The following is a 26,580-nucleotide window of genomic DNA, read 5'->3' on the forward strand; positions in this document are numbered from 1 at the left end:
ATCCATCCCGTAGCAAAGGAAAGGCCGTCTCCAGCAAAGAAGATGTTTGCCATTGGGTATTCCATAAGGTAGCGGACGTTTTGGTACTGGGTGGGTTTGAGTAGGGCGTATGCTCCTTGAGCGTTCGGTCGGTTGTACCACGCGCAGACGGCACCCGTTTCAACCTGCTCTTTGATCTGTGGATGAATGGTCGCTATTTGCTCTACTGCTTCGTGTACCGCAGTTTGAGGATCAAGCGAACCAAAGAGTAGGGCCTCCGATTTCCACGTGTAGACCAATAGGATGCCCTTTTCCCCGGGATGGTCCCCGTCGCGGTTACTTGGATAATGGAGCTGACCAATGGGAAGATTTGTTTTGGAGAATCCACCTTTGATGTCCTCATCCTCCCAAAATCTCGTCTTGGTCTGTATGAATATTTTAGTCGCGGCTCCTGTAAAGATGTCTTCTATGGCCTTGTGAAAACGCTGTGGTGGAGGCGGAGTAGTAGTATCATTGGGCGTGAACTTGATTTGTCTAAGAATGTTGATTGGAGTGGCCACTATAACAGCATCTCCCTCGACCTGAAAAGGCTGTCGGCTGTTGCTGAAATAGCCTTTGATCACCACGTGATTTTTTTCAGTGTCATCCTCATCAAATGTGTAGAGAATCTCCTTGACTGTACGGTTGAGGAGGATTTTCTTGTGAAGGTGGACGTCGGGATTCCAGCCTCTTCCTTTATTAGGCTCGGTGAAGGCTTCTGGCAACAAAGACGTCCCTCCTACAATACGGTGCATGTTTGGCGCCCACCACTGTCCTAGCTGATCTCGGAGGTATTGCACCAGACTTTGGTCAAGCTGCTCTGTGTAGCTAAAAACGCTGTAGGCAGTGATGGCAGCATCTGTCCAAGGAAGGTACTTCTTAAGCTCTTGGAGGCCTTTCAGAGAGATTTTGCGGGCTTTGTTCTTGATTTTTGTCATGACGGCTTCGTAGCTACTTTGTAGGAACCCATCAAGTGAGAACTGACTCCAGATATCAATCCATTCTTTCCAGGCATCGCATGGTTTAACGTCAGGATTATCAAGAAGGTCACGCAGCTGGTCTGTTATGACTTTAGTGGTACAATTATAGTAGTCATCTGCAGTGAGATGAAGATGAAAGTTTAGAAAAAACTACGCACAACAATTTCACCAAAAAAGAAGGGGATATGTCATGATATTGTCTCTAATTAAATTAAGCTCGCTAATTAAAAAAGTGATTTTCCAATGTATCGCCGATTTTGTTACTGTTCCATTTCAACCTAATGACATTTTCTTTAATACTCTTCATTCTACTCGAAACTCAGTGTTTCCTCCCTTCTTCAGCTTCTTTCTGTCCCAGGTCATAAACCTTTATTTATATCAATTTTTTCTGTTTCCTTGTTTGTTTTCATTTTAGCCTAATTATGCTGAACGCAATACGATATCTGATGTAAAATTACGTTGCTTGCAGCTCCACCCTTAATTTATTTATTTGAATTCCAATTTGAGTCTACTTGTTTGGAAAACTAATAGAGGAAACCGTTAATTAAAAGCGCGGAGATTTCTATATTGAGCTTTCTCGCCTTTATGTTTTCTACACATTTGTACTTTTTATTTATATAATAAAAGGGCGGCAAAGTTCAGTTCTAACCACTATTGGACAACTATAGTAAGTTGTATAGTTAAGCTTATTTCAGGCTTACCGATACTTGCGATGCCTTCTACTCCATTTTCTTTGAGGGTATCATTCCATCCAGGCCAAAGTTTGTCGAAATTTGCGTTATCCCATTCTGTTACAATTAAAGATAAAATATTTAGTTGTTATCTCAGAGTGTTTCAAAGATAACAATTTTCTCTAAGCCACCCATCGGCCCATCAGCCGTATTTCGAATTACGCAATAAAGGCGAATAAACGTTGCGTAGCAGACCTCCACATGGGGGGAGGCACGTAAAGGACTTATGGGTAGGGGTGTGCCGCCAAGGTTTTCAAACCCTGATCTCACTTCAAGACAAAAAAGACAAAAAAGCCGTTCAATTAGCTACCTTGATTAAGACAAAGACCGTCCTTTTCTCGTGAACGTGATTCATTTCATTTGGCATCACAGAATTAGATTAAATTAGATTATCAGGTTATTAAAAAATTGTTGATACATCACATGTGGGTTGAGCCACCGCCAAAGTACACACCTTGTTCAAGGCTTCCTGTCCAAAAAGACGCCTTGTATGTCCAAGGCGCTAAATGACGCTAACTAAGACTCAAGATTCAGAAGACCATACCCTGTTCGGTGGCATACCCTTTTAGGCCGAAAAAGGGAGTGTCACCCCAGAAGCAGACCACAGACCACCATAGTGGTTAAATTATGGGGTTACATCTGATATCATAGATAGGCGTTTTACCCATAAAAATAACCAAAAGGTGTTGTACTATTTACGTTTAATTGTGCAACCTCGTCCCCAGAGGAGTAGGACAGACCTCCCGAGTAGCTCCTTCACTACTCCCCTGGGGCATTCCCTAACGAAAAGGGAGAGGCAAGACAGCGGAAAAAATAAGGGCCCAGTGTTCCAAGGGAAATCCCCGAGGACAAGGCTGTCTGATTATGCTTACCCTTTATTCGAACAGCGTCTTCGTTATAAAACTTGAGATAAGCATTTTCACTGTAGTTGGCAAAGTGTGCCAGGGGAAGATTAAACCGCTTGGCAGAGGCATAAAAATCTGTCAGGAAGTGGGTCTTTTCTTTGGCGTCAGGGGGACATGGTAGCCTCATAGCACCAGCTGGGACAAGACAATAAAAGAAGCAAAAATTGTGTTAGACTAGAACAGTTTACTGCCGTTTGTTTCAGGCATTTCGATAGCGAGGACGGTGCAAAGAGAAGTAGGTGGGATAAAATAGCAATGGTGTGCGATGTAGGGAGAGGGGGCGGGGGCGAAAGTGACCCCGTTTTCTGCCTCTCACTCTCCTTCTCTTTTTTCTCTCCGCCTTATATTTCGCTCCACTCTCCAGTTACTGAACTCCTGAAAGAGGCTACGTTTATTGCAGGGGTGGACCAGTGTTTAACCGTTAGGCATGTCCAGCCCTCTTCTCGTTACTAAACATTACGTCTTCACAGTAAGCAGTTAAGATAAGTAATTGCTCCGAATACGGTTAATAAATCATGCAAAGAGCGGTGTAGAAAAAACAAGGGAATACAAAATTAAAACCCTGTCAAGCCGATATAAAACCACCAGTCTTTTCTAAAAAACGGCTTACCCTCAGCACAAAGTTCCTTTTCAAAACCATCTTTTTCCCCAAGGGTATGTATTCTGCCGCCTACTCGCATCTGACTCTCCAATAGTATCACATCATGACCTACTTGCTCCAGCTCGTACGCAGCTACTAGCCCTGCCATTCCAGCTCCAACCACGATCACTTTCTTCGGTTTTTGAGTCTTTGTACGCTTCTGGGGATTCTCCAAACGCTGAATCCATTTTTGGAACGCGAAATTTAAGCCCTTTTTTGCAATGTCCATCATAAGTGGTTTCAAAAGATCACTTTGTTGAATGGGTTCTTCCTCTTCTTCCGATCTCTTTTTTTTAGCCTCTTTGGCTGCTTTCTGAGTCATAGCTACTTGAGGACGTTTTCTGGATGTTTCAGCCGGAAGGCTCCCTACATCCCCAGTAACCCAGTTTGGTTCATTGTTGAGCGAAACTCTACCCATTCGCTTTTGAGCGACTGCCATCGTTAATTCTTAGCTGTAGATATCAAAGAGATTTCAAGGTAAAACATCTTGATAAATGTATTCGTTGAGGCCCTTTGAAAACGCGAAAAAAGAGGCGGATTCCATGCAATCTAAAGGAATGCATGACCTGAGAGAGTCACGTACATCAACCGAAACAGTGCTTCGCTCTTGTATGCCAGTATTCATTTCTATAACGACTAGGAGATTTTATTAATAAAAATTAGGACATAATTAAACACCTTCATCGATTGGCCGATAATGATGCTCACCACGATTAAGAAGAAAGAACCGTGGTAATCGAGAGGGGACGCAAACCATGCATAAAGCAAACGCATAAAGTCTTGATCAGTTAGAACTAGAAATCTGTATTACTTTCAGCTTTTCCTAGGCCTCGCCCAATGTCGTCCCCAGGGCGCTTTACCCTGGCTTTGGAAAGCCAGGGAAAAGCGCTCTGGGGACGAGGTTGAGGCTCCGCCCAAAGACCGACAGCTCAGTAATCACGTTTGCAAATTCTATCACCAAACAATGCAAACAATTCAATATACATTCAAGACATTGTCAAATGTGACTGGTTTTTTCGTATTTTTTCATGAGTAGCGACGCTTAAAAGGATCCAGGGGAATGACAAATCCACATGCACGTTTGAATTTCGCTTCAACTAGGACTTTTATTTCATTTGGGGGTTCTGAATAAGCTGCGCAGTTTTGGTTGACTTGAAGACCCCGTACTAGTCTTTGGCAGTCGTAATAAAACACTCCAAGGAGATTACCAAGACATACTGCTATTATTTGCTTAATTTATCAGAAAATTTGTGACATAACATCCTGTGAAAGTCTTTTTGGCAGTAGTGAGTTACCGCTTACTCTTTTCAGCCAAAGGTTCACTAGCAGCGCGCTCGTAAGAGTTTGTGCTTGCTCCGCTCATAACTTGACTCGACCGACCAACAGCTCGGCTTCGAGATGTTACACAAAGGATGTCCAGCCCAGATCCGAGCGTCTTGAATGTTACGTTAACCCCAACTATAAAACGAAATAAAAATATATGAATCCGAGAAAGACAAACCTGCTTTTTCCCTCTGTATAAGACTTAATCTGGAATATGCCTAGCCAATGATGCTTCTGAGTTTGCCTTCACATACATGTACAATACAATGCGGCGGTTAGTAATGAATGTGTCTCGGTGCACACGGAGCTTATATCGGGATTATGCGACTCGAAAGAATGTCTGAAATTCAGGCTAGGGTAACAATAGGTTAATCAGAACATAGTTAATCAAGTTCAGTGGTTATAAAAGCCCGTCAGCTTTCTTTGTTATATCTTTTTTGGACTTGCACAACTTTCAATTGCTTTCAAATTACTGACCAATAAGATTAAAACGTCGCACATTCAGTCACGATTTGTGAACAACAAAGGCCTAGCATGTGTGCAGCCAGGGGTACAGTCAGGGAGCTCCCGACATCAACTGCAGAAAATTTGTTTTCATCTTTGATGTTTGAAGACCATCATTAACAGTTTCCTCTACCAACTATGATCAAAACGTTTCTATAAGTGTTGCTGCATCCTGTGTCACGGGAGCTAGAGAAGCAAAACAACTCAGTTCAACAATGACTTATTGAGTAATAGCATAGTTAATTGAGTGGAATGGTTATGAAACCCGTCAGACTCCTTTGTTATATGTTTTTGTGGACCTGAAAGTGCACAACGTTCAAAAGAATTCCTATCATTTTGATTGTATTGACCAATAAAAACGTTGCATTAATTTATTCCGTAACAATTTGCCAACAGAAAACAAAGGATTGTGCACTTTTTATCATTGATGTTTGCCGCTTTTCATAACCAGTCTCCTCTAATAACTATGGTAATAGCGGTGTACTTCCAAAAGAAAAGAATCTAACCTTTGGTTGAGGTATTTAAGCAAATAATATATTTTCCGCTTTCGGCGTAACGCTAGCACTAGCGTCACGACACGTGAAAAAGCTCAGCCACGGGTGACGTAAATTTGCCGCTCATCTTCGGGTTAATTGTGCAAGTGAAACAAGTTTTTTTTTCATAAGATTTCTGACGCAGTTTTTTGGGCGAAAAATGGGCGGAGAAGTGTGAGACCTTGAAGGTCAATAGAATCCCCTTGAAAAGAATTGTACTCAACCTGTCAAACAAAATCAAATGGCAAAGGGAGCCGGGTGATGAAAACTATTATTATTATTTATTATTTTTCAAAATTTTTACAAATGAAGTAGAATTTGTATGCATTCAGAGAAATAAAGTGATAGCACGGAAATCCTGCATTATGAGGATGTCGGCTTAATCGCAAATTTCGTACCGCGCAACCTACATTTCCTAATCGCATAGGAAAAAGTATTTTCTTCGGTTTTTCTTTTATTCAAGTCTGTAAAATAGTTCTTGCAATTCTATATTTACTTGCATGGCCATGCAAATAAAGGCTTATTGTTGTGACAGTAACGTCTGGAACATTATTATACTTTCATACTTGCGTATTTTATCTTGAATATTTGGCTTATTGGAGGTAGGATTAGGACTCAGGTTACCCTACTGTGAAAAATCAGTAAAGCATATAATTATTACAGCGGACCATGCTATGTATCAATAAATTGGGAATTATTTCCATGACTACCGAATACTCGACTCCGTCTTCCTGCTTGCCTCTGAGGTACAAGATTGTGACTTTGCGGAACAACGAATCGCTTCAAGGTCACTCCTTTGCCTCACTGGACCCAGATGAAGAAAGAATTAAACGGAGATGGCCGGATGCCCATGGCCTGCTTGGTAGGCGCCAATTTATAGTTTATCTGAGTAGTTTTTATAGTGCGCGCGAGGGAACACGCCGCCCCTCGTGTGCGCGCGCGTCCTCGAAATTTCTCCCTTCGCCCTATACGAAAATCTACAGTCGACTCCCGATAACTCGAACCCTCGCTTACTCGAACCTTGCGCTAACTCGGACCAAAATCGATTTCCCCTGGATTTCCGTCATACATTCACGGTAATTTTACCTTCGGTAACTCGAACCCTCGATAACTCGAACTCCCGCTAACTCGAACCAATTTTCGTTTCCCCTAAGGTCATTTTCTATATAATTCTACCCTCGATAACTCGAACCGTGTTTTGAGCCCTTCTCGGCTATTTTCTTCGAACTCCCTATAACTCGAACTTTTTTCGATTTCCCTTGAAGGTTCGAGTTATCGGGAGTCGACGGTAATTATAGAATTAGCCAGAGCTAAAAGAGGAGCTCCCGTTTATATACTTTAAATTTACTTCAGACAATGAACTTTAAACCGTTGTCAAGAAATCCACAAATCTATACTTAACTTTGGCGAGAATCAGATGACTGAAAAATATAAATTTGAGCGTGCGATCAATTAAAAACTAACAACTAGTCAGCGAAAAACTTCAAAAACACATGACCTCAATGGTTGGCTCCCTACCCCGCGATACGGTCATGTGACTCTGATTAGCGTATACCCTGTTTTGACAGCTGTCAATTGAACATAATATGGATGACTATTATCAAGCTAAACACAGGTTACAATCTGCCACACTAGCCAGGAAGTTCGACATTTCACACTGGTTTCCCTGTGGTGCGGGGAGGCGGACGGACGGACGATCACGTGATTACCAAAATTTCTCGGATGGATAGATTACCAAATTTTCTTAGGTATGGGGCTCAGCTCGTGCGCTCGTGGAGCTCCGTTATATCCAAAAGTTTCGGATCTTTTACTTCTTAAACTAATTCTTGGATTTTAATTCAACTCTCACGTACTACAACTCATCCAAGAGATATAACGCGAATCATGGGAACGTAGGTGGGAAAAAGACATATATTTCCTTGTGAAGGCTACAGATGAGGAATTCAAACAAGAAAGCACTCTTCTGATCATAGGCGATGACTGGTATATTACATAAATGAAGGCCATTTTATCTCCTAACAGAGCCTCACTAGCAAACAGAGAACCGTTTTGAGGAGCAGAATAAGCGCCTTCACCTTCTCTTCCCTGCTCCTAGTCAACTAGTAAATCGACCTCTGGGACTTCACAGGAAAGTTTACAACGTTAACCAAATGGTGACGATGGAAGGGAGAAAAAGTTATCTATGATTCTAACCGGCGGGAAAGGTACGCAACAAAGTTTTTTACGGGGAGGATCCACCCCGAGGTCCAACCCCTTACACTTTTATATACCATTTCTTAACAGTAAAGGTACCCCTTTCGTGTATCTTCTATTGGCAAATGGGTACCCTTTACATACAGAGTGTGGACCTTTGCATCCCTTTTAACTACTGTAAATTCACTGTCTTTAAAGTATGAATAAATCACAAAATCAGAACGTTTTCTCAACATTTTCTCGGCCATAAGATGCATCTGTTGGCCCTTTTTACAGACAGAAATGACAGATTTTATCAAACCTTAATATACTCCAACTAGTGAAATTCCTACCCTTTCGGGCGAACCTCCCCGTACAGGCTGTTATAAGGAGTATCCCTATGGGGACTCTAATGGCGTCTGAGACACATATACAACGGGTGTGTATTAGAGACGGAATCTGGGAGCTCGCAAAAAAATAGTGAGTAGCGTCACCATGGTAACAACAATAGAAAGAATTAAAAAGAGCCTGTCTAAAACACGAGCAGCTTTGATCCACTCTTTTTGATTCTTCAACTTCTCTTCAGTCCAGTCGAGCATATTGCCTCCAAATGGCGCGGACATCGAGTCTATTGTTAGCTGTCTTGTAAAAATGCTGGCGTTTGACGGGCGCTTCTTTCTACTAGCCTTTTTGGCCCCGCTCCGCCTGAAGTTTCTGTTGCTTTTAAACCCTTTTGGTTCTTTCTTGTAGCCGCCGTTTTGTTTACAATTGTTTGTAGGTGAGGCTCCAAGGTTGCAAAAGGAGCGAAACCTTTTTGAAGGGCCGCCATTTGATGAAATAGTGTCTACCTTCCCCGAGTCCTGAACGACCCATGTGTGCATCCGTTCATCGTGTCGAGGGAACTTCCCTGTTTGACATTCAAGCTGGTCATCGCCGCAAGACTCCTCGGACCCGCTGCAGCTTACCTGCCCCTTACTTTCCACATCAATACTATCCACGGTTCTTCGCAAGACATTACTTTGCCTTCTAACTTCGCTCCAATCCTTTGGCTTTTGACACGGAAATAAAATGCGTGCAAGCCAGTGCAGGATGACCTTCCGCATTGTCTTGGGCATGCGTCGCCTGTTGCGATGGTAAAAATTTAGAATAAGCGTGGTGACGGCCAAAGAAGCACCTATCTCCAGCATTATCGCAAAGTAGAACTGTCCAAGAAGGGGAAAGCCATACGACGGCATCAACTCAGAGCTGAGTTGCTGAAATACTGTCATTGCTAACAGAACTGTGATACTCAATCCTATTCGTTCACCGGACTCAGGAGGCAGCACAAAACCAAGGAATATCATGGACGAGATCAGCGAGCAAGGAATGAGCAACTTTAGTATGTAATCCAGTGATTCGCGTCTAATTTTCACCGTGATTGTTATATCCACGAACTCGTGCGGGCAGCACTGGTATTTCAGTGAGTTTCGTTTCACAGAAAGATTCAGCATCTTCCATTCACCGTTCTTGATGTAATATCTGTTGGCAACAGTATCGTTGTTGACAGTCATATCAATCTTGGATGCATCGAAAGCCCAAGAACCAAATTTCAACTCACATTCCTGATCATCGAAAGGAAAGTTGGTGACATCCACACTACAGATGCTCCTAAACATGGCTGGGTTTAACCATGTGCATCTGCCATCGTATTGCAGGGCCACGTTATTAGTGTATGTTGTCCTTCCTCCTCCCATTCGATCCTCTTCGTCGATACTGTCACAAAAATACAGAAAAAGAAAGAAAGGGAGTTTCAAGAGGAAATAGATATAAGACAGCCGATCGATATGACACTGGTAAGGGCAACATCGGGCAAGACACAATTCGAACAGTGCATGTCTTCTTCTCCTCGTGCGCGTTCATTGGAGCGCCTGTCACTCGTGGCCTCTCGTGCTACATGATGGAAAACGAGGGCGTCACTGAGAGAAATTGGCCAGCTTCATGGACGGTACAAACTTACAAAGTAAATAATCGAAAATAATAAATGATTGGTTAATGTCCGCCCTTAGATATGATTGCCTATTCATAACTATTAACGCTTGCTCATTCAAAAGATACCAGATATCGCATATTCAATTTTAATTTTCTGGTTGTGTAATGCGGCGAAATTCATCCTGTTTCAGGAGAAGAAATCATTATCCCTCTAAAACAGCTGTGCATCAACGCAGCTGCTGGGGCGATATGAATGTGCTAATGCGTAAGGTCATACCGAGGGGTTGGTGTTGGAGTATGCATGTCCCTTGGATTTTTAATCAATTAAACAACAGCCTATGTACAAAAGCAAGATGCACACAATCCTCGGTATTCCTCGGTAAGACCAGTACCTTGCGCATGCCCACAGCCATATCACCTGGCAGTGAAAGCCATGAACTCAATCAGCATGGATTAGCCCCAGGCGAAAGAGTCTCACTTAAACACGATTACATACCCCTTCCCCCTCCCCTCCGACACGATGGGGAGGATGAGCTTTTGCGTTTTGCAGGGCTATTCGTATTACAAGCACATCTCCCAAGTATGAAGTTATATCCACTACTCAAAAAAAAAAATGTCTTACTTGTTGTACAATAGCGTGTCCGGAACCCAAATGCTTTCAGGTGCTATATGAATTTCTTTCACTCCACCATAATCTCCCGGGTCCCATTTCAGTAAGTCGTTATCCCAGTACTATAAAGAAAAATTCAATAAGCTCCAATATGCATTACAGTTTGCGTTTTCTTTTCTGCCAAACTCACATTTTCATCGATGTAGCAATAAAAATTGCCTATCAGAAGGCCCAAGTTTAAAAACGAAAATAGGAAAACATAATAACTTCAATTAACGTAGTATAGAACTATTTTTGGTGGCCCAAACTGTAAGTAAACAATTTAATTAGGGTAAAGAATACCAGTCTAAGCTCTAAGCTGTTCTAACGCTGGCCCATATCAGCCTATATTTCCTATATGTACATACTCTGTGGGATCAATTGTTTGTTATAAGCTACTTAGTCGCGATAAACGTTTTGAACCAATCAGAGATTTTTGGCACAAAAGAGGACACGCAGCTCCCGGTCCTAAACCCGCAATCAGTGCCAACAGTTAGAAAACGATTTATCAAGTTGTTTGTTCTTTGTTGCTGTTTGTTTTTGATAATTCAAAGTTCATTAGTTTGCTTATTGGGTCTGAATAACTGGGACATACTAGGCTACGTAAAAACACTTTAAAACACTCTAATAAGGTTTCTAAACACGTCCAACGCTTCTTCCACGGCCGTCTTTACTCAGGATTTTTGTTGTTCGCACTTCCTGATCAGCGGCTTTTATTGTGATATGTATAGTCAATAAATGCCAAAAAAGGACAGATGTTATCAATGTTAACCCCTTTCGATCACAGTATGTCTCTAACAACTGAATTTGATTAACATACCTGATTAACCCACGCGTATGTTGTGATGTGCTGTTGCTTTGCGCTCTGTAAATTCAAAATCATAGCTCTGTTATACACTTACTATAGTTCTATTGGTATCTTAGAGATCCTATTCAGTATTCACGTTGCTGGGACTTGGTATACAGCACGAAGGTTTATGAATCTCTTGCAAAATTTTACCCCTGTAACTGTTCTGCCCCTTGAAGTTTAAAAAGCTTCAATTTGTAGCGAGACAAATCTTCCCGCAATTTTGCGTACGTTCATAGAAGCAGAAGGGTCTTCCCCTAAAATGACCGTACTTAAGTATCTTAGCTTCCTTAACTAGATTGCCACATTTTTTTGCAGTATGACAGCCACAAAAAAATCTCAGTCAACAGAATTGTTACAATCTTTCATCGCTTTTTTCTAGAAAACCGCCAATCACACGTACTCTTATTGCACGATCGAATTCTTACCACGTCAAGAATCCGAATAAGTTGAAAATCAAAAATGATTATCACAGGTCCTGTCCCGGGTAGTTTGGGATGTGCTTGTTTGTTGTAACCTTGGAAGAGCTCAGCGTGTAGGCGAGTTTCATTCATCACAAGTGCCCCAACTAATGAGAAAGAAATGGTTGTATCCGTTACAATAATAATAATAATAATAATAATAATAATAATAATAATAATAATAATAATAATAATAATAATAATAATAATAGCTAAAGCCGTGAAATCACACAATGATGTCGCATTTCATCAATTAAACGTTCTCCATTCGGCACAAGACACTGCGACTTATTGCTTACCTCTTGCGCATGGCCCTTCGTCCCTATCGATTACTTAATAGTAAGAGAGCTTTCATAAGGTTTATATCCACTGTCTCGTAATTTTAACGTGTGTACGCACGTAAATTTTACGCGCGTAAATAAAATGGAGGCAATATATGAAAGGGCGCGCGTAAACGCAAAAACTGAACCAAACTTAACTTTTACTTTTACCCGCGACCGTTTTATTTTTGCCTCAGTACATTGCCTCTTTTTTAGTTAGGAACGAAAATTTTACTCGCTTAATCCCCTAAAAATTACGCGACAGTGAAAACCCACCTTTTCAGGTAACATCCCCTTATTCTCGCACAACTACAACATGAATTATTATTGTGCACGCACAACCGAACAACTGAATCTCGATCTGCGTAACTGTACATTTTCTTAGTCGTTTAACCATTTTGCCTGGGAAATATTTCTAAGGACAAGTTTAACCCTTTTCCAAAGACGAATACCAAAATTGAAGTCTAATCGCGATTTTAATTTTTCTTTAGTGAATTTGTACAACTTCTTGGGTGAACAGACGTTACGTGGCCAGGAGAAGGATCAAGCGGTTATCCCACAAAGTCAGTCAAGTGTACTGAGAGAAGGACCTTCGGTGTTTCGTCCTTAAGATAGCCATCGTAGCTGGGGGAATTGTTTCTGCGCTTGATCGTGGGATTTCATAGCGTCTCCTCCCCATTGTCTCTTTCTATGAGGTCTAACCAGCACTTGTGCATTTCAATGACAGTGATTCCTTTTACAGTAATAAAATGTCCTATTTGAAACAATGGAGACCTCAGCTCAAGGCATAAATCCTAAGTCCTGTAGTTTTTTCTCCGTTGCTTCCACGACTTTTTGGATCTCCCAGTTATAGAATAATTGACAACGTGGGTGGACAAAACAGGACATATTGCTTGTCTGGTTCTACCAACCATTTTCATAAGTGTCTGTTATCATTCCATCAGTTATCGTTGTCATTGTTCATTACTGTTTCTTTCTCGGAGATATTTATAGCTTTTACAGCTAACTCCGAGGTAATGTAAACAGGTATATGTACGTCTGTTGTAACGACTTAAAATTCACTGTGTATCAGTAAGTTGAAACAGACGCGACCACTATGGAAAACGTCTGCCATTAGGAGACAGTAAAAAAGGTGATAACATGACTAGAAAACAAAAAAGAGAGAATAATTTAGAACGAGAAAAATAGTTACTCAGCACTTACCTGTAAACTGAAAGAAAGTGGCAAAGAGCTGCACAGCAATAAAATTCATCGTGTTTAATTTGTCTGAAGTCAGGGCGCCTTCTGGTTTTTTTGCGTTCAAGTCACCTAAAAATGACCGAAAATGTTTATTGACTCAGATAGTGAATTAGAAATTTAAGATAGCTGAACTTGGCTTGATGCTGCTACAAAAACGCATCCAATTATAAAAACAGACTTAAATTACAGTAATCACTTCCTAAAAACATGCATACAAATAAAGACCGCGGAAGAGGTTAATAGCACTTTTAGCATAAAGTGTTTTTCCATAAGCTTAAACATTGATTGTTCGAAAACAGGTCCAGTCTTCTATAATTAATTGTTTCATTGTTTGGTGGTTACAAATAGTTATTCTTTTCTAAAGTGAAGAAGATTTCTTTTCCAAAACCAACACTTCTTGTCTTAAACTCAGACTTGCTCTTGAACCAACATGCTTTCGTTGGAGTTCATGAATTTACCCACGCAATATTAAAACAGTCACGTAGGCGTATTATATTAAACTCCAGCGCACCTTTTTTCCAACTTGTCTTGTCTAATCCCAATAAGCATTTGATGGCAATCAGAAAAAGTCTAGACTTCAAAAACCAATTTGAAATTGAGAAGTTTCTTTCGAAAATTTCATGAGCATTCCACCTTAAGCAGCCAAGAAAGTGTATGTGTGAAAAGGAATTTACTGAGTTCCTGCACATCAGAGTGTTTTCTTTTGTAATTATCAAAATAAATAAACTTCCTGGACTTCCTTGTAAATTCAGAGACAGGCTAAAACAAGGATGATAAAAGCAGGTATTATACTTCTCTTGCATTTTGTTCGTTATAGTTTTCATGGCGATATTAGTTATCCTGCACGCTTCCTAGTAGAATAAATACCCGTTTGAGCCATTGAATTTCGAGTCGAGTAGTCGAATATGTCGAATTAATCAGTGTTCTAATGAACAAAATTTTAGCTTATCAACGTTAGATTCGGCATATATGAAGTAAACTACTAGTTCGACGTCTGAAGTGGACCTTTGTGTTGTTAGTTACACCATGAACTTACATGAAACTGATATGTCGCTGAAAAAAAAAAATGAATTAAAAAACAATATAAGGCATGTATTCCATGGGTATGTAATACACAAAATCACTTTATAGCTGGTGCTATGAAAAACCACTCTCGCTTTCACAAAAACCTAATACGTGAGACCTTAATTAAAGCCTGCTACACCCTCCTGCTGTTATGATTCAGTATTCAACACATGGTTTTTGAGCATTCTTTAAAAACTGTGATTGTCTGAACTAGTTTGAATTTAGAAGGAGCAATGACCCACAGCATCCCCGCCGGCTCCTTTTAAGGAAGACATACAATCCCTGAGTCGGCAAACTCAGAGTCCTGAGGATGTGCCGCTGGGACCCTGGAACCCTTAGTCACCCTATACTAGACTAAACTCCCCAAATTCCCCCCAACCTAGAGTAGCTTTTAGGCTAAGTTGCGTAAATTTAAAATTGCCGATTTGATTTTTTTATAGTTTTGAGTGGACATTCCCGGTTTCCCTAGTCTAACAAAAGCCAAAATCTTCAACCAATTGATCAGTTTCCTGGAAAATGATACCCTATCCTAGACCCACTGATTTATATATGCTATCCTAGAGTAAACTGCTTGAAAACCATACCCTTCACAGCGGCACATACCTATATAGCCCATATATGTCAGTACCCAACCCCCCCCCCCCCCCCCCTTGGGGATGAATCATGATTGGAAACCTTTGATGAGGTCTTTTATGACCTCTTCGACCGGCGTTTAATGTACACAGACTATTGATTCCGAGGTGATGATGTTTAGTCTTTACCTCGGACTTGACCACTTTTCAGTTGTTCCTTATTCACTGGGTATTTGCGATTATCAGTGGACAGTTACAAGCTTTTTTTACACTTTAACTTTGTTTTGAGTGTAGGTAGCTGAAGTTAATTGAAACTTAAAGGATAATTAAAAGAAAGGAAAAAATTTTAGCAGCTAACAGATTCACACACGCTTGATGGGCACACGTTTGCCTTCCCCTCCCCCTCCACCCGCCACGCCCTCAACAAAATTTCCCTGATCTCAACCTGACTTAGCCCGTGATCAGGCTCTCTGTTTTGAGGAAAGGGTGAAAAAAATCGCGAGAAGAGGGAAGGGAAAGGGTTCCCTCTCTCCCCGGCAGAGAACCTGTTCACAGGCTAAACCTGACTGAACTGGTATTCGGAAAGTCTCTCTCTATTTTCCTCTTTATGTTTCGTGTATCACAACCCTATAATATGTAATTTAATTATTGTAACCACTAAGCTCGTTTAGGTTTTTGCTATCCTGAGTAGTTTTTTGTCTGATATATTTTCATTTATTCTGTTCTTTGTAAACGTTTTTTGAGTTAACAAATAAATGGTTGGTTGCAAGAGCCCATCAAATGTTGTTGTTAGTTTATTTTGTTATACTATCAATTGCACGTCCTTATTCGCAATGGAATGGAACCTAATGGAGCGATGAAATTACTTGCCTATAGCACATCCACAGCTTCCGTCAAAGAAGTATGTCTTCCAAGCATTACATCAAAAGTTAAAAACAAAACAAAAAAAGCTAAATAAAATCTTTATTATGATCGCAATCAATTCCAAAAGTTAAGATTCCCTTTTAAGATGAAATTTCAAATTAAATGTTATAATTACAGTTATGGCCAGGTTTTGTTTACAGTTTTGGTCTGGCTACGGGCCATCATATTACTAATATAATGTGCAAAACGAAACTTCCTCAAATCAAGAAAAATTAGAAAATAGTCTCCATAATACTACAGCGGGGAAAGAATTAACTTGAGATTTGCACATCATCGCGTTTATCTCCTAAACTGCACACTGTTCCAGCCTCCCACCCCCCTCCCAAAATAATAATAATAATAAAATATATATATATAAAAAACATCAACATACACTGTAGATGTCATTATTATCTATATAGAAAAGACGTTTTCACTATGAACTTCATGCTATACTGAATGGCAATTTTTTCCGGGGTTTAGTGACTCAAATTACGATCGGCATATAATTTTCTACCGTACGAGACATCTTCAAATCAATTCTTTTACATTCATTTATGATAGTTCACAGTACGACGATTTCTCAACTGAGCGATTTCACTTCAAATAATAAAGAAAAACTGTGGCTACCTTTAGTTACTGGGCGCACATCTGATCTGCAATGTGATGCTTGGAACGTGCGGCGAACGTAGAATTAGCTTCAAGGCTTCAGTGATTCAGATACCCTTAGTCTTGCCTTATCTAACAAATTTCAGAAGATTTGATTGTCCTACAGTACACATTTACAAATAATTTAAGGTAGGTAGTTAATCAATCTTTCATAAAGAAGACCTCATGGGTGCTTGAAAAAAAAGACCCTGCTGTCATTGTCGATAAATAAGCTAAAGTCAATGTTTCCAGGAGGTAGATATCTATTTTGTCCGTCGGTTTCGTGCTGCTTATATGGGAAATATAATCATGCCTGAAATTAGCCAATCATGTCACAAGTTGATACAGATGCTTGTCAACTGCGAATAATTTTGCACGTAAGCCCTTTTATTTACAAATCAGTCGACTATAGGAATCACTTTGGACAGACTTCTATATTTACGACAGCAAACATTCTGATCATACAGTGTTCATAGATTACCGCTGCTAACATTTCATTGATCATATCCGCAGACTGAAAAGTTAGAACCAAATTTCACCTATTCTTTTCCATTCATTTCACGCAGTGGAGCTTTACATGTAAGCTGTTACTTAAGGGACACTCAACATTAAAAAGTCTTCTGAATTATTGATTTCTAATTATTGTATATGAATTAGTCGTTCTTTTTACTGCTAGCGACACGAAACTTCAAACCGGTTGTTTAGTCCATAGATACATGTTGTTTTTCCTTGAAATAGCCTAAAGTATAGCTATATTTCTGACACTATTTTCCGCAAGGCTTACATTGCAACTTTTTAAGTAAATACATATATGCATATCTACCTTATAGAATTAAAATCTATGATTCTTATGAGCTTCACTGTATACAAATTAACAACGATTGTGCTATGATTACAGATTTCCAAACAGATTTCATTTGCCATTCTGGACAATTGAAATGATTTCTGACCTTGTCAATGAAAACATTTAGTGCTGTGCCGATACCTTTAGTCTCTGCGGAAGAATCAGGGCATTTCATCACTCAGATCAATACTTAGTACTCTATTTCTTGGCCAAAAAAACGTTGTAAAGAAATAACTTATCAACAAAACTGACGCTGTAATGAGATGAATATTACTCACTGTTAGCTACGTCTTACTGGAAACTTCGTCGGTCTGCTCCTCATATTGTAATGCAAATTCTACTGCTAACAATGTAAATGGAGGCCGTTAATAACACAAAGAGTTCTGGACGATAACGGATTCGTAAAGGTGTTTTATTCTTTGCGACATATAGTTTAAATCGTGCAAGTGATAGCTGCCTAGATTTGGAAAAAATAGTTGTTTATTTACGCTTTAAGAGCTGAATTTGCTCACAAGGCATATTACCATTCTGAAACGGAATCAAGTTTTGAAAAAATATAACGAAGCAGATATTTAACAGCGTCAGGAAAACTCATTCTTTTGGATTAAAAAATGGATATATTAGGCAATGAGAACCTCATGTTTAAATAGCAGATAATCACAGTAATATATGGAAATAATTTTCATAGAAAGAGGTATTTAAAAATATCCACAAGGAAAATATAAAAAGTAATTCAGTACGTGTGGAAGTCAGCAAACGTCAAACATAACTCTGTAAAGAAGTTTGGAAACTTATATATAGTACGGTGCAAAAATCTCCCAGGATAAAAACTGTAAATTGCATATTTATCTTCCTATATGTCAAAACGTTTAGAGTTATAGCTCTTTGAAATCTACGAAAATTTAAGGAGTATTTTCGCTCATAGACTTTAACACTGAACTTCCAAATTGTACAGAATTACACGAAATTTGCTTCAATACCTTTTCACCCATTCTTCATCAGGAAGCTTTTTAAAGCTAAAGAACCATTCTCTAACCTCTGCTCTATGACGAAGAAAAAAACTTACCTTTTTATCATCAAAACATCAATTCTTTGGTGGCATAAAATCCTATTAGAACTCGGAATTTTTGCTAAAGTGGTTCGTTTCCATGGAATTAAAACTGGTTTACTTGGAAAAATTATTATTGAAAATATGCCAGAAAGAATGAATATTTCTTAAGACACCAACTAGCTATCGTGCATACACCTGTTGGGGTAAAGAAACTACTTGGCGAGTTGGTCAATTTGATATAATTGAGGCAAGCATAATCACAGTAATGAATTTTTAACGAACGTCGCATGAATTAAATTGATAGGAACAGAGATACATCTTAAAGTAGGAGGAACAAAAACATTTTGAACGAAAGGTCAAGCTATCAAAGGTAGATGGAATAGAAGGCTGCGAAGGATAGAGTTGCTAAGCGAAACTTTACACCAATAACAAGCCAGCGTAGCCAGTTTTGGTTTACACGCACAGTTTGGCGTTATACCAAAGCAGATTTTATATTTCTCTCTCACACCGGTCTCTTTGATAACAGTATTGTTCTTACTGAAGGTAAATTAGTTTGTTGTTTCTACCTTTTGAATAGATATCATCAAGTCATTGTGAATGGAAATAATTTCAGGTTTGAATTGTAACTCCTACGCGAATTAGTGAAAATCAAGAAATTACTCTTTTTGTTTTGCACTGAGCATGGGAGCCTAACGTTCCACTGTATTGTCTGTGCACCACACGCGGCGGTAAAGCAATCTTTTAAATATTGATATTTACTTAGAAAGGTTTCAAAATCTTAATTTCACTTTTGTGTGTTAATTGTTATCTATATTTGTGAATCAAACATGGTTAATGGATTCTTTCCATTTAGAACCACAACAAATCAAGCCGGCTCTTGAGTTATCTTAAAGCCAAAGAAAAAGCTAGAAAATTCTGTTAACCATACAAAAAGCCATCACAACGTTTTAACAGAGTTACCATGGGGTCCGGGGGCACCCCCTTAGTTGGCCTAGAGGGTGTGTTTTTGGACCGGAAGCCTTTAAAAGAGTGTGAAGGCCCCGGATTAGGGGTAAACATCTGTGGCGCTAACATTCTCCCCCCTCCCCCCCCCCCAAAAAAAAAAAACATTTAGTTCCGTGATATTGGTTTGAAAAGTACCTAACTATGTATGCAAAACGAAGCGAATTAGGTAGTCATAAAATAAGATTTGACTCTTGTATTAAACAGGGTAGCGAATTAAGCAATCAGATTTTCAAGGATTGGGCGACACACCTCTACCCAAAACTTCCCTTGAATACCGCCCCGTGCTATGGGGTCTCTTTAGTTTTTTCTTTCAAATGACTGCCTCGTTGTCAGTCACTCAGTTCTTTCCCATGCTTGTTTTTTTTTCAGCAAGAACAAAAATTCAAAATTAGATTTTGGATTTTCCGTGAAATGTTAACTACTTCTTTGAGTAAGAGGATACGGTAGTTAATTGTTAAAACAATTAATTACAGAGCTACAAAAATCTAGAAACTGGTTAAATACGAGATGAGATTTCGTGGATAGCCGTTCGGCCATCCCTATGGATTTTTGGCAGGAACAGGGTCACGTTTTCGCTCTCTTTCAATTGGAGAGGTCACGTTTTTGCCGACTTACTGTCCACGCCACATGCTGTTTCGTTTGCATTCACAATGGACCCTACCACGTTTTTTTTTTAAAGTTTTGATTAAGACCAGTTCGTGAATCTCCATTGACAGGAGCTATATCTTCGTTAGTTTTCAACAAATAACGTTCAAACTTGGCATCTTGACCGATTGCAAGGAATTCTTTTGAACCGTGTTGACGTATGTTTGCCTACTGGTCCCGGTCCAAAGTTAAAGAAAACCGTCGAAAGGTCTATTCCCTCACGCACCATGCGCTTCTAGCATAAAAATCCCCAGCACGATGATGGAAAGGAAAGTAAAGTTGAAATCTTTGCCGGCTGTGTTTGCTACGCTGGGATTTGTTGTAGTAAAGTTTGATTCGGTTTCCTGTGCATCGTTTGGTGCATTAGGATTAAATTGGAATAACTGAATCTGAATCATTGTTCCATTGATCTGTTCCTCCACCTGCGTGCATTTTGTGTTTTCCACGACACTGACATTGTGTTGAGCCCGCGTTATCACTGAAAAGTTATTTTCCTTGATGCCCTTTAACGAAACTGTCTTGTTGACGCCAAATACGGTCTCTTTTTTTCCATCATAGTATTTTACTGTTGCGTTTAGTTCTATGAGGCTGCGTTCAATGCCCGGGGGGGGGGGGGGTACTCTAGGAATTTCTCGTTGGGGACGTGCCGCTGGGACCCTGGAACCCTTAACCTATACCAGAGCTAGTTCAACTGAATTTTGCTACCCTATACTAGAGTAAACTCCCCAAATCCCCCTATCCTAGAGTAGCTGTTTCCCTAGTCCAACCTCGTCCTCCGCCCATTTTTTAAGGGAAAAGCCCTGGGGACGAGGTTGTCCCTAGTCTAGATAAAATCTTCAACCAACTGATCAGTTTCCTGAAAAATGATACCCTATTCTAGACTCAAACGCTCTGATTTATACGCCCTATCCTAGAGTAAACTGCTTGAAAACCATACCCTTCACAGCGGCAAATACCTATATAGCCCATGTATGGCAGTACCCCCCCCCCCCCGGGGTTCAATGCCTTGTTTCAGAGTATCAAATTGGTACGATAGTCCCAGACATAAGCTTCCAGTGGAATCCAGTTATGTCACTGTTTCAGATGACAACCTGACGGCTCGCTGCGCAGGAATAGATACGTAGATTCCGTGCATTGGAAATCCGACCCGATAAACTGGAGCTGTAGCCAGCAGATATCTGGTGACAATATACGAGCCAGTCATGACTTTCGTGAATAACTTTGAACGAGAAAGGATTTTCGTTTGGCTATAGATTACTGGTGTGCGGAATGTGGTTGGCTTGATCGGCGTGTTCTTGGTGATTCTAGGTTTAAGTGAACTAGTTCGTCTCAGTGTCGTTCTAATTCGTCCACGGCTCCCGGCCCAGCTTCGACGGCCACTCCTACTGGTGCCCTCGCCCCGCCCTCCTCGAGCATCAGTAACATCTAGAAGCAGCACGACTACTAAAATTACGAGCGAACAAGTGATGAGGTATCTCATTTTCGGTTATATGCTAACCTCAGCAAACCGTACTACCGACAAACTGATTACAAATACATATGCATTTGTATCAAAGGTCCAATATTACTGATACTTTGACGTAAAAGTTAAATAACTGAATTCTGCAATATTACTGATACTTCCAATATTACTTATACTTTGACGTAAACGGTAAATAACTGACTTCCACATGGAAAAAACTTAAGTAAGAACTAAAATTTCTCTGTGAGATTTTCTCTTCCCTGACCGATAAAGAAACTAGGTCAAATTAGGTGGAAGGGCCTTTTCTAATTGGTTCATTTCGTTCAAATCAAGCAGGCCTTCAAGGAATAAGAAATTAGTTTCAGAATTCAGAATAATTGGCCTATTTCCTTTATATTTGTTTTGTTAGACTAAGGCTATCCAGGGGCGGATCCAGGATTTTTTTTAGGAGTGGGTGCACTCGTCTCTTGCTCTACTTGAACACCAATAAACCACATAGATTTTTTTTGGCAGAATACCAGTTGTATTACAAAACCGCAGGTTATCTCGCGGGGGGGGGGGGGGGGGGGGGGTGCGCACCCCCTACACCCTCCTCCTAGATCCGCCCAGCTATCTTTACACTATAGCGGATAGTTTTCGCCCAGCCACGAAAATCATACCGGACAGGGCTTCTGTTCACACTCAAGAACAGTTGACCCTTTAAACCCTGATATTAAAATTGAGATTCTCACTTACTATCCCTATACTCTTTCAATGGAAGCAGTGGGGAGAATTTGTTGAAATATCAATTAGATTCATCTTCCCTGATCATGTACTCAATTCTCATGACCACTATGTTTTCTAAAGCATTGATATTATAGGGAGAAATTTCAGGCTGATCTCTCTTAGGGCTTAAAGGGTTAATACATTGTGGCAGCGCAACTTCTGTGACGGAGCGAAACTGCCGCGCGAAGCGCCGCGCCGATGGAGCGTCACATATCGGATAGGTTTTGTGCTATACTTTGGTGCAGTGTGAACACCTGTTCGGTCCGTCGCGGAAGTGAATAAGTAGAAGCGAGGACTGGTACCCACTGAGACGGAAGTAAATATTCAGGAGTGAGGACTGGAATTTAGTACACCAAACCCTCACGGCCAACCGCGCCGGCACGATATTTGATCTGTGTGAGCGACTTGTGATGCCCCGGGCCGTTGCACACACGTGGCGACACTAAAAGCTAGCTACCCGGTATGGCCTAAAGTTATTCCGGCTGCACGGTGTCAAACATCTTGTTCACTGCACGACTACGACGTAAAACCTCCCAATGCGACGTTTTATGAAGGACGTGGACAATACGACGACAAATTTTCCTTTTCCTATTTAAACAAGGGTAAAGCCCTTAAGAATTCAACTCCAGGAAAAGTCGCCTACATTTTACGAATTAAGCGGTTCCCAATACACGTGATAAAGTTTGAAAGGACGCAAATCCCATTTTTTAGTGGTGTTTTCACTGCCGTTGTCTTCGTTGTTGCTTAAGGTCCCAAATGCCTTCAACGACAGGCCTTAGTAAGAAATGTTATTATTATTATTCTTTGTGGTTAGTGTTTGTTCGTTTTGGTGCGACACATAGGGCGTATTCTGTGAATTCTAATGACTGTATATTCCAAAAGCACGATATTTATGTCGTCGGTAAAATAATGGTGGGGATGATAAAAGTCGAGCCATTTTCCTGGAGACCAGATACTCAATATGATTCTTAAATCAGTATAATGATTAACAAGGTTTCTGTTCATCAAAATATCACTATTTCAAGTTTACACAGTTAACGCAATTAACCAGTAAATTATTAATTGAGTAAGCAACTTTACCCAGCTGTATATCACTATTATCATTATATTATAGAGTGTCTTTTCTGCAAGCATTCGAAAGCGCTTACATGTTATTGAAAATCTTAAAAAGTAAAAACTATCTTAAAACTATAAACTTCGCAAAGCAGGTATAATATCGGACCTAAAACAGAGCCCTGTGGAGCCCTACCATAATGCAATGGCCGACTGGATATACCGTATCAAATATCGCTCGAATACAATGTCGCGGTAACTGAAAGAGTAACAGTAAAGGAGCCATGTAACAAGTTAGAGGGTTACTTTGAGGGGATTTATTGCGTCTTACGAAAGTCCTAAAGTTCTAATCCCATAAATCTTTATCAACAATGGTTACTAACACTGAGCTAACAAAATTAATTGTCAATTGGCCATTTTACTTACGCTCGAGACTGGATGAGAGTTGGGAGTCCTGTACATATCGCAATGGCCAACAGAAACTTAATTTAGCGAAAAGATAGCGTCCCCAAAACACCGACCCAGTCGTAATCCGCGCAACCTAACAGTGCCCAGCACGAGATAAAATGACATCCACGAAAGATCTTACAAATCAGTTATTTCCAGGAGAGGTTTGTAATTACTGACAGTCCATAACGCTATCCACCTGATAAATCACTAGGCCAAATCACTATGCAGTGGATAAGTATTAGGAAAAACAATTTTTCAGCGACTTTTTGAACGACTGGGGCCTGATCGGAGTTTTAACACAGAGGTACTGACTTGAAGTTCAAATGATGCGTGTTCACAAGCTTCTGGACTTTGCTTTTGATTTGTTTTTAATAAACTGCTTTTTCCTCCTTCCTTAATGAATCCGTACTCATCTTTTCACATAGAATGAGCTTAAAATTTAAGCGAAGATGTTCCCTGTATTGGGGTTGGTGATTCTGCGTCCAGTTGAACGACCCCGTGAACTTGTTCTACTGCTTCGACCACTGCCGCTTCGGCCACCGCTTATCCGTACTCATCTTTTCACACTCTAAATCCTTCGACTTCTCACCATTAAACTAGTGTAAATACTGGATGATAAGAATCATATGGATCCTAATTGCCTCCTGTCTGGAGTCTCCCGATCTTAAATTGATTACAGTACAATTGCGCTTATGTTAGTTCAGCTAGTCACGGCTATACAAGACTTTTTTTAATTGTGCAAATGATTTCAGAACAGGTTGGAATCATAAAAAGTTAACGTCTTATTAAAACTGTTGAAAATTGTAGTCATTGAGAAGGAAGTCAGAAAGAGCTTAAAATTTAAGCCAAGAATATTCCCTGTATTGGGGTTGGTGATTCCGCGTCCAGTTGAACGACTCCGTCCACTTGTTCTTGTTGTCCTACTACTTCGTCCACTGCTGCTTCGGCCGCCGTTGCATAATTTGATCGACCTCCTTGGGCATCGATGTTATCTAGCAGCAGTAAGACCACCACAATTATGACCAAAAGAGTGGTAATTCTGCCTCCAGTTGAGCGGCCCCCTCCACTTGTTCTACTGGTCCTACTGCCTCCTCCACGACTGCCTCGGCTGCCCCTTGATCGACCTCCTCCGCGGCCTCCGCGGGCATCGACGTCACTTAGCAGCAGTAAGACTACCACAATTATGACCGAAAGAGCGGTAATGTTTCTCATATTCGTCTTAAGAAACCGTAATACTTGTCAACTAGTTGCCTTCTAAATAAACTGAAAACAACCAGCACAGTGTCGTGGTTTGTATAGAAAAATGTAAGTGGGCCAATATATCATCTGACGTAAATGGAAAAATACTGAAAATTTACAAGCAATAAACATTGCAAAGTCATAACTATTTGCGTCTGAAATTTTTCACACCGAAATGGTTTTACACGAACGAAACTTCCTCTGGCACGTGCAAACCCGATAAGAGAAGTTTTTTGCAAGGAGGTTTAATTTTGAAAGTTGGATTCTCTGGCCAGCCGACGAGAAAGTTACGTTTCCTAGCCAAAAATGTTCATTCTAATTAGTTTATATCATCCAAAGCAAGCCAAAAAGGCGTAAGACTTGGTAAATTTCTTCGGATTGTCGATATACCTGAGTGATTTCGACCAGTCGGTTTTTCTTTTGGCAAGCATTTCCTTTAACTCCGGGGTATAGAGTATGTGCGCGGCAGCCATGTTGGAGGCGTAAAACAATAAAGCGATTTTCCTTTGGGGAAAAGTTTCATTTTTTTGGAAATAACTTTTCATTGTGACACCTCCAACCTGGCCGTCGCGCACAGACTTTATAAGGTAGGGGTAAATTTATTACCATCTATACTGATATTAGGCTCAGTCTCCAGCCTTCGGTGTTTCGATGCGCCCGCGGCACCACATCGAGACACCCAGGGCTGGATCGCCAGGCCTCAAACTTCAGGACTAGTCAATATTTTTCTCTCTCGTCAAACTGGTTTTTCGAGTACGAGCATCCGTTGATTTAAACCGATGGTCGTAACCCGCTGTAGCAAAACTATACGTTAGGTCTCAGTGTGTTTTCAGTGTAGTTTGGGGTGACACTTTCATGATTTTCGTGGCAAATATAGAAATCGTGAACCTGTCATTTAGTAGCTCTTAGTTTCTCTTGCTTGTTTTTTCCCACACATGTGTCCATCTCATTCATACACCTAATTGCAACAACCTTGTCATAGAAATAAGCAGAAAAAAGGGACAGGAAAACGCTAAATAGGAATGAATTAGGCACGCTCACTACATTTCTGGATCCAGTCTAAAGCCAAAGAATGAAGAAGAAAACCTCTTTACAGTTTTCAATTTACCTTCCTTCAGCTCATTTGATGTGAAATTGAAGTATAATTCTCGCGAAGCGAGTTTATAATCTAGTCGCGCTTGTGGATTTAGCCAGCTGCAAAATCGGATGCCCCCAGCCACGTTCCCAACCGTCCTCGGCGATTTCGGATGTGACGTCACCTGTCATACTTGTCGGGAAAATTCGCCGAGGACTCGTGCTATCACGCTCGGTTCCAAGCCTCCTCTGGCTACTCGGATAGCGCGAACTGGCCTGGGTAAGAGGCTGGGATGCCTCATTTTTCTTACTAAGTACCTCGATGTATCTCTTTGTGTCCGCCCTGACGTCATGAAGCGTTACGTCATGGGGCATTTTTTGTTTCCAGGCAACATAGACTTTGCGTCAATGGCCAGGGCGCACTTTTCATGTTGTATTCATGAAAGGCTGATGTGTTTATTCATCGTCCGCTGTGAAACTTATCTGGTGAATAGCATAATCCACCTTTGAACAA

General features: G+C 40.5%; 2 protein-coding genes across 2 annotated transcripts in view; both read right to left on the reverse strand.

The window, feature by feature from the left end:
* Positions 1-3,723, reverse strand: part of LOC140952968 (putative L-amino-acid oxidase YobN) — a 4,162-nt gene extending 439 nt beyond the window's left edge. Inside the window, exons 1-4 of the mRNA XM_073402436.1 lie at positions 3,245-3,723; positions 2,602-2,769; positions 1,700-1,786; positions 1-1,114 (exon numbers count right to left, since the gene is read on the reverse strand). The exon at positions 1-1,114 is cut by the window's left edge and continues 439 nt beyond it. Coding sequence (XP_073258537.1) covers positions 1-1,114; positions 1,700-1,786; positions 2,602-2,769; positions 3,245-3,713 — 1,838 coding nt within the window. The 5' untranslated portion in view covers positions 3,714-3,723. The remainder of the gene's footprint in view (positions 1,115-1,699; positions 1,787-2,601; positions 2,770-3,244) is intronic.
* A 3,815-nt stretch (positions 3,724-7,538) lies between these two features.
* On the reverse strand, positions 7,539-13,355 carry LOC140952972 (neuronal acetylcholine receptor subunit alpha-10-like). Its single transcript, XM_073402439.1, has 5 exons — positions 13,255-13,355; positions 11,699-11,838; positions 11,244-11,288; positions 10,397-10,506; positions 7,539-9,558 (listed from the first exon to the last, which is right to left on the reverse strand). Exons 1-5 carry the CDS (start codon positions 13,301-13,303, stop codon positions 8,253-8,255), a joined length of 1,650 nt encoding a protein of 549 aa, XP_073258540.1. The 5' UTR covers positions 13,304-13,355; the 3' UTR covers positions 7,539-8,252.
* Between the last annotated feature and the right edge of the window lie 13,225 nt (positions 13,356-26,580).

Source organism: Porites lutea, chromosome 11 (genome assembly GCF_958299795.1).
Source record: "Porites lutea chromosome 11, jaPorLute2.1, whole genome shotgun sequence".
NCBI classification, from domain to species: Eukaryota; Metazoa; Cnidaria; class Anthozoa; order Scleractinia; family Poritidae; genus Porites; species Porites lutea.